Source organism: Hyperoodon ampullatus (genome assembly GCF_949752795.1).
Source record: "Hyperoodon ampullatus genome assembly, chromosome: 4".
Taxonomy (NCBI): domain Eukaryota; kingdom Metazoa; phylum Chordata; class Mammalia; order Artiodactyla; family Ziphiidae; genus Hyperoodon; species Hyperoodon ampullatus.
The window spans coordinates 112,238,924-112,247,754 of NC_136917.1; the positions used below are offsets into that span (position 1 = coordinate 112,238,924).

Sequence of the window (8,831 nt, forward strand, 5' to 3'; positions counted from 1 at the left end):
TGATTATCACAGAAAATAGCGATGACCTTTGCTTTTCATGCCTTTGCGTTTTGTTGCCATTTCTGGCTTCTTTCATTGCTTTTGATCCCTTCTAAGTGAGACTAGTCAAAGGGAGGGGAAACATAAAAATGAAATCTAAAAATTATTGGCATTTGAGGGAGGAGAAGCGGAAACCAATAGTGAAAACCAAGATAATAGGATCAAAAAATGACTTGATTGATTGATTGATTGATTGATTGATTGACTGTTGGTTGGTACACGGACCTCTCACTGTTGTGGCCTCTCCCGTTGTGGAGCACAGGCTCCGGACGCGCAGGCTCAGTGGCCATGGCTCACGGGGATCCTCCCGGACCGGGGCATGAATCCGTGTCCCCTGAATTGGCAGGCGGACTCTCAACCACTGCGCCACCAGGGAAGCCCCGACTTTTATTTTTTTTAACCTATAAACTTCTCTTTGCATAAAATGATCTCATGCAACGTGGGAAAAAAGCATCAGCCATCGAACAGGTCAGGCAGTTTTGGAATAAAGTGGGTTGTTAAAATAGACTTTTATTTAAGCAGAACTGTAGGTTAGAGTGAGCCTCTCACTGGAGCCTCTGTCCGCCAGGAGGCTCTGCCCTCCTTCTATGTGATATAACACGTTAATAGGCTTTGCTGACCTTTTTATTTATCTCTTAGTTTGACATCTACGACCAGATCAAGTTCCGATGCTCTGCAGGGGCGGTACGCAGCTCCTGAACTGGAAGTAAGCTCATTTCCTTTTCTTGCCCTGCTTCCTCTCAGAAGACCCATTTTTCAGAAGGCTTTTTATGTGTTTATTTGCATCTTTAGTGGTGTGTATTCCATGATCCCATTTTTCTCCTCAGGAAGGAATATAATTTTCGTACAGGAAAAGAAATGTCCTGAATATACTACAGGATTAAAATAAATCCTTGATTTTCCTCCAACAAATTTGGCCTCTGGTGTGGCATTCGGCTGCCCCACTCCCACCAGAGGCCTGGGTAGCTCGTTGGGCTGCTCTTTGCTCATTTCCTCTGTTGTAACAGAATGTGTGCGGGTTGTCTTAACTTCTGGCCCATTCCCCTCGTCTTTACCTGTCTGCGCTCTCCGTACACGGCACGGCCATGAGGTCATACGGTAGCTGTGGGAAGGAGAGGGGAGGAACGCGCCTGCGCTCTGTGCCGCCCTGCTGGGCACTGTCTGTACGTGAGCTTGTTAACTGCAGCAGCGCCAGCAGGTGGGCATCTCATGGGGCGAAGAATGGAGAACAGTCGGCGTCTGAAGAACCAGGCTAGTCAGCATTTGCCTGTCGGTCAGCAGAATGTCATTTTCATTCTTGTGCAAACGTCTTTTTTCTGGGGCCCTCAGTGGAACATCCACCAAGGTCACAAAAGGTCTAATCAGATGGAGGCAGCCAGGAAGAGACTCAGCCCTGACCCCAAGAGTGGAACGAACAGGAGGTTCCAATGATGGCTGAGACTAGCTGTGTTCTAAGTGCTACATCTGTGACTTCATTTAATCTTCAAAGAAACACAAGGAGGGTTTTATCTCCATTTCACAGAAGGGGGAAAAACAGAAAAGTTAAGTCCTTGAAACTTTTGATTTGCCAGCGTGTAAACCATGCCCTCTGGTTCCAGAGTCTGTGCTGTGTTCCTAACCACCCCTGCTCGAGATTCAGCTGCTCTCTGCGGGCCCTGCTGATCCTGCCTGGCGTCCAACCCCTGGCTGCATGGAGGAAGAGCCCTGGTGTCTGTCCAGATATGGGCACTTTGTTCTGCAGTGGGTCTCTGGGGATGGTCCTCCCTGCACCTGACCTGGAGACAGTGGACCATTATGAGGGGTTGTCAGTCTGCCAGTATCATTCACCAGCTCTTTCTGTCACTTGAAGAAGGAGAAAACTGTGCTGAGTTTGAATGGGTTACTGCCTATTCTCCAGAAGAGAATGGCCTCTAGAAGGCAAGTGGTCGTTCACACAGCTGACTGGGTCACCCCCTGCTGAGGTTGGACTGCTCTGGCTTCAATATCCCCATTGTGTACACAGTTAAAGTGCAAAGAACAGCAAGTCTCCGAGTTAGATTTAAGAGAGGATGTTTTTCTTCTCATTCCAAGGAAAGAGCCCCAGCGTTTCCCTCTGAACTGGAGAGCACACGGGATGGAAGTTGGTTTGCTAACTCCTTGCCTCGCATTTCACAGGATATACCTTTGAAAGAGAGAGTTAGTCATTTCTTGTTGTAACTTAAGCTTCAAAAGAACTGGGACCCCAGCATACCATGTCTTGGCCCCATTGAATGAATTAGTGAATCTTAGACTGTATCACTTGATCCAAGATTCTGTCAAGGCCAATCCCTCTATGACAAATTTCCTTGATGCATGAAGGAAAAAGGGCTTGGCTTTGAGGTGTATAAATGGGACGAAGGCTCAAGCTCCCGCGTCCTTGCCCCTGGCTCTCTGTTCTTTGTCGTGAAATGGTTGTTAGCCAGAAGGTGCTGAGGACCCAGCACTTCCCAGATTGTCTTGGCATGTGTAACATTTCTTATTCTGTTTACCAGAGTACTTCTGGAATCCTGTAGTAATTTTTCGTACCCTGATTTTTTAAAATTATTTATTGTTTTGAGTAGGTCAGAAACATGGCATGACATTTGGAAGGAACCAAGGACTGTTAAAGGAAGGCATCCCATCCATCTCTGTCCCCAGCACCCCTGCCCCCATGAGGCAGCCAGCTCAGAGCCCGATTTTAATAGGAAATGTGGGCAGGCCTCCTGGACCCAGATCCCTTAGTTTTACCCTTTCTGAGTCTGTCAGCCCCACCATCTCCTAGATACCACATGCTGCCTATTGGGGTTCACTGCGTTCCTCTCCCAGATCTGTCACTAACCTAATTTTGTGACTTCAGGCCAGTTAATCAGCCTGCGTGACCCCAGTTTCCTCACGTGTAAACAGGATAATGATCCCAGCCCCAGGCGCTGAAGAGGATTTCATCAAGTAGCCAGTAGAGCAAAGCACCAGGAGTGAGCTCCATGAGTGTGGCGACCTTGTCTCATTCACTTTGTGTTCCAGGTTGAGTTTTCCAGAAGCAGCCACCGAGGCAGAGCCTGAGGTGCAGGATGTTTATTAGGGACCAACACCTGTGGAAGGAGGGAAGGGGGCAGCATGGGGCAGAGGGTGAAGTCGAAGGGCACTGCAGGCTGGGCAGAGCCACTGCTCCCCCCCCGGGCACTCGGAGCAGATACGCGACCCATCAGAGCTGTCCCCCAGGGGTCCGTGGCTGCGCCTTTACAGCCCTGCCGTGAGCTGTCATTCTGTGTGGGTTGCCCAGGATAGGCTCCCTCGAGGATGGGGCCACCCACAGCTGGGGCAAAGCCTGGAGCTGCCTTCTAGAGCCTCGCAGTAGCTGAGCAAGCACTAAGGGAGCACCTTGGAATGGGATCTGGGTGGCTCACCTCCAGGTCCTTATTTCCTGTCACTAGCCCCCAGAGCGTCTTGGAAGAACAGATACGTAATCAGAACCTTTCGAAGGAGTGAAGCGTGCAGTTCGGGGCTTGGGATATAGTTCAGATGCAGAAGGTTTGGCACATAGGTGGCCTTTAGTTCTTAACCAACGTGGAGATAGAAAAGCAGAAAGCAAGCCGCCTGACTTTGTTGGTTTTGCCCTCGCAGGTAGCCCGGTGTTGTTTTTGCTTCGGCTCTGGTGGAGAGGGTAAGTAGACAGCTTTCCTTTTGTGCTCCGTGTGGCCCTGCAGACCTGTAGCTCTAGTCTGTAGGCATTTGGGATTCAGGCACAAATAACTTGAGTGGTAAGAGGAAATTTTTATTCCAGAGCTGGTTTATTGTTATGTGTTACACTTTATACATTCTTCCCAAAGGGTTGCTGGGATTCGTTTGTGTTGATATTCTGGCAAGCGAAGAACAGTCTATATTTTGGGTCATGTTTATATAAGTTACATTACCCAGTGAGATTTCAAGGAGCGGGAGGTGCATTTTTTAAAGGAATGATAATTTGGAAAATTTCTTTCGTTCAGCTTACTTTTCTTCTTGAATCAGAGCATCCCAGGGGCTTGAGAACTCTTGCTCTGCCCTCTCATTTTCTTCTGAGCTTATAATACGTTTTGTGTGTTTAAGGGGTCTCTTCTGTTAAAATAAATGTGACCGACATTAGATAACTCATCCTGTTATAGAAGGTTCTGGGGTGAGGTGGGCGTTTGGGACTTATGGCATAGATGAAATTGCCTGAGGGTACAAATGATTTTTGACAGCTTTTCTACTCAACAGCCCCTGGGATGGAAATTAGCGAGTGTGGCTTTGCACAAATGGTAAACATGCATGTGTTCACTCACTGGGCTTGTGCTCACTTTGTGGTTCACAGACACAGAAGAGAAGCAGAATGTGAAAGAGGGCCCGAGGGTCATTTATGATGAGAAGAGAAGCACTGTCTACAGCTATGCCTATTTCCACTTCGTATTCTTCTTGGCTTCCCTCTATGTGATGATGACCGTCACCAACTGGTTCAAGTGAGTGGCCCCATTGTCTTAGATGTTTTAGAAGTTGTTTAAAAAAAGTCTTTTAAAAACATCCTATTCTTTTTTTTTTTTTACTTCTTTATTGGAGTATAATTGCTTTACAATGGTGTGTTAGTTTCTGCTTTATAACAAAATGAATCAGTTATACATATGTTCCCATATCTCTTCCCTCTTGTGTCTCCCTCCCTCCCACCCTCCCTATCCCATCCCGCTAGGTGGTCACAAAGCACCGAGCTGATCTCCCTGTGCTATGCGGCTGCTTCCCACTAGCTATCTATTTTACGTTTGGTAGTGTATATATGTCCATGCCACTCTCTCACTTCATCCCAGCTTATTACCCTGCCCCCTCCCCGTGTCCTCAAGTCCATTCTCTAGTAGGTCTGTGTCTTTATTCCTGTCTTACCCCTAGGTTCTTCTTGACATTTTTTTTTCTTAAAATCCATATATATGTGTTAGCATACGGTATTTGTCTTTCTCTTTCTGACTTACTTCACTCTGTATGACAGACTCTGGGTCCATCCACCTCATTACAAATAGCTCAATTTCGTTTCTTTTTATGGCTGAGTAATATTCCATTGTATGTATGTGCCACATCTTCTTTATCCGTTCATCAGATGATGGACACTTAGGTTGTTTCCATCTCCGGGATATTGTAAATAGAGCTGCAATGAACATTTTGGTACATAACTCTTTTTGAATTATGGTTTTCTCAGGGTATATGCCCAGTAGTGGGATTGCTGGGTCATATGGTAGTTCTATTTTTAGTTTTTTAAGGAACCTCCATACTGTTCTCCATAGTGGCTGTACCAATTCACATTCCCACCAGCAGTGCAAGAGTGTTCCCTTTTCTCCATACCCTCTCCAGCATTTATTGTTTCTAGATTTCTTGATGATGGCCATTCTGACCGGTGTGAGATGATATCTCATTGTAGTTTTGATTTGCATTTCTCTAATGATTAATGATGTTGAGCATTCTTTCATGTGTTTGTTGGCAGTCTGTATATCTTCTTTGGAGAAATGTCTATTTAGGTCTTCTGCCCATTTTCGGATTGGGTTGTTTGTTAAAAACATCCTATTCTTTACAGCCCGAAGATCAGATCTCTTGGAGTCAACTAACTTCTTCTCCAAGTGCTGCTGTACTCATCTTCACAGAAACAGTCCGCGTTCCTGACAGTCTGTCAGCATGCTTTTTTTTTTTTTTCCTTGCAGTACGCGGGCCTCCCACTGCCGTGGCCCCCCCACCCCCGTCGCGGAGCACAGGCTCCGGACACGCAGGCCCAGTGGCCATGGCCCACGGGCCCAGCAGCTCCGTGGCACATGGGATCCTCCCGGACTGGGGCATGAACCCGTGCCCCCTGCATTGGTAGGCGGACTCCCAACCACTGTGCCACCAGGGAAGCCCAGCATGCTTTTTAAAAAATATATATTTATTTATTTGGCTGCGCCAGGTCTTAGTTGCGGGATCTTTCATTTGCAGCATGTGGGATCTTATTCCCTGACCGGGGATCAAACCCAGGTCCCCTGCATTGGGAGTGTGGAGTCTTAACCACTGGACCACCAGGGAAGTCCTTCTGTTGGCATGCTTTTAAGCCTGGCAATTGGTGATACTGCAGCTTTAAGAAAATGGGAGGTTAATGGCACGTGGGCAGTCTTGAGAGCATAGTAACAGTGAGGAGGAAGAACATGGAATTCTGCCTTTAAGAAAGAGAAGAGGGGCTTCCCTGGTGGCGCAGTGGTTGAGAGTCCGCCTGCCGATGCAGGGGACATGGGTTCGTGCCCCGGTCCGGGAGGATCCCGCATGCCGCCGAGCGGCTGGGCACGTGAGCCTTGGCCGCTGGGCCTGCGTGTCCGGAGCCTGTGCTCCGCAGTGGAAGAGGCCACGGCGGTGAGAGGCCCGCGTACCGCAAAAAAAAAAAAAAAAAGAAAGAGAAGACACTCTTTTTTTCTACTCTGTACTTTGTCTTTTTTTTTTTACACCTTCATTACAAAAGTTTGAAACATCTTCTTAAAACAAACTAACATGTGGACTTCCCTGGTGGTCCAGTAGTTAAGACTCCCTGCTTCCACAGCAGGGGGCATGGGTTTGCCAGCGTGGCATAGCCAAAAAAGAAAAAAAAAGGTGGAAGTGTGAAAAGTAACAATGGACCCCCCCCAGCCCATAACCACTGCTAACTATATGGTATGTATCCTTTCATCCCTTTTCTGTGCATTTATAAGCCTATATAATTTTTTTTTTTTTTTTTTTGCGGTACGCAGGCCTCTCACTGTTGTGGCCTCTCCCATTGCGGAGCACAGGCTCCGGACGCGCAGGCTCAACGGCCATGGCTCACGGGCCCAGCCGCCCTGCGGCATGTGGGATCTTCCTGGACTGGGGCACGAACCCGTGTCCCCTGCATCGGCAGGCGGACTCTCAACCACTGCGTCACCAGGAAAGCCCAAGCCTATATAATTTTTAAAACATAAATGTGATTACACATATTCTCCCCCTTGAGGGTTGTTTTTTAACTTACATGATGGACAATACATGATGGGCCTGACTTTCCCTGTCACTACATGGAGATTCTTTTTGATTCCTTTTGGAGATTTCTTTGACCGATCCAAAGTTTCTGTTGCATCATAATTTGTTGTGCCTGAGGATATACCTAAGATAGACATTAGAATAACTTAGGATAGACATTAAGACTCATTGTACAACAAACATGTGAGTGGCTCCTTCATGCCACACTGCTGTGGGTGGTAGGGACTATATTCTAATAGGGGAGATGGACAGTGATCCACATCAAATACAACATGTCAAACAGTGATGACTACTTGGGAGAAAAATGAAGAAGAAGAATGAGGAGTACCCAGTGGGGTCGGGGATGCTGGGGGCAGCGGTTTCAAATAGAGTGATGGGGAAGGCTTCCCTGAGGAGATTCTTCCCCAACATCCTGAGGGAGAAGAGGGTGTTAGAGCCTCTAATGCTTCCCAGTGATACCTGGAGAATTCCTTTAAAATTTTGGCTTTGGAAGTTTAAGAAAGGATAAAGGCAGAAAATAACAGATGTCAAGGATGTGGAGAAACTGGAACCCCCTCTCACTCCTGGTAGGTAAAATGGTGCAGCCATTTTGGAAAATAGTTCCTCAAAAATGTTGAACACAGAGTTATCATATGATGCAGCAATTCCACTCCTAATTATATAACCAAGAGAAAAAAAAACAACGTATGTCCACGTAAAAACTTGTACACAAATGTTCATAATAGCATCATTCATAATAGCCGAAAAGTGGAAACAACCAAATGTCCATCAGCTGACAAATGGATAAACAAAAGATGCTATATCCACACAATGGAATATTCCTCAGGAACAGAAAGGAATAAAGTACTGTTACATACTACAACATGGATACACCCTGAAAACAGTATGCTGAGTGAAAAAAGCCAGTCACAAGAGGCCACATGATTCCATGCATGGTGACATGTCCAGAATAGGCAAAGCCATACAGACAGAAAGTGGATAAATGCATGGCAGGGGCTGGCAGGAGGAGGGAAATGAGAGGGCAGCTGAAGGGTGCAGGGTTTCTTTCTGGGGGGATGAGAATGTTCTAAAATTGATTGTGGTGATGGTTACACAAGTGTATGAATATAATAAAAATCATGTACTTTAAGTGGGTGTGAATTACACCTGAATTGAGTTGTCAGGGAAAAAAGAAAGGCTGGAGGTGGTGGAAGCAGGGAGAGACAGACTTGGTGGAAGAGACCTTCTCACCACCTGTTCTCTCCCTGCACTGATCACAGCTGGGTCTCTTGTTTCCACAGCTATGAAAGTGCCAACATTGAAACCTTCTTCAGCGGGAGCTGGTCCATCTTCTGGGTCAAGATGGCTTCCTGCTGGATATGTGTGCTGTTATACCTGGGAACGCTGGTCGCGCCCCTCTGTCGACCCTCTCCGCACTTCTCCGTGTGAGGATCTGAGCAGTCTCCTTGGTTCTGCAGGCTGGAAGTGATGTCCTTTGAACAAACGTACCAGGAGTCTGAGCAGTGACTGGTACTTTGTGACAAGCTGGCATTCCCCTGGCTGGCTTGAGTGGGTCTAAAAAAACTTACAGGGGGAAAAAAAATCACCTGCTTAGCTTTTTTAATTCTGAAATTTGAAAAGAAGCTACCAGTTTGTCCCCCCAAAATTGAAATGTTCACCCGAGTTGATCCTGAGTGATATATTTTGTGTGTGTCTTACCCCTAAAAACTGGGATAGTAGTTAGGCTAGTATTTTCCTTCTGCATGTTTTTACCAAAACAGAGTTTGGGGCATGACATTTTATCACAGGGAGAAAAG

At 46.7% G+C, this 8,831-nt stretch overlaps 1 protein-coding gene across 1 annotated transcript in view; it reads left to right on the forward strand.

Moving 5' to 3' along the window:
• The window catches only part of SERINC5 (serine incorporator 5), a gene marked incomplete at its 5' end in the record, with an annotated part of 71,794 nt that extends 63,212 nt beyond the window's left edge, over positions 1-8,582 (forward strand). Inside the window, 5 exons of the mRNA XM_079701600.1 lie at positions 679-745; positions 2,110-2,214; positions 3,658-3,697; positions 4,364-4,508; positions 8,316-8,582. Of these exons, the coding sequence (XP_079557726.1) occupies positions 679-745; positions 2,110-2,214; positions 3,658-3,697; positions 4,364-4,508; positions 8,316-8,463 (505 nt within the window). The 3' untranslated portion in view covers positions 8,464-8,582. The remainder of the gene's footprint in view (positions 1-678; positions 746-2,109; positions 2,215-3,657; positions 3,698-4,363; positions 4,509-8,315) is intronic.
• Between the last annotated feature and the right edge of the window lie 249 nt (positions 8,583-8,831).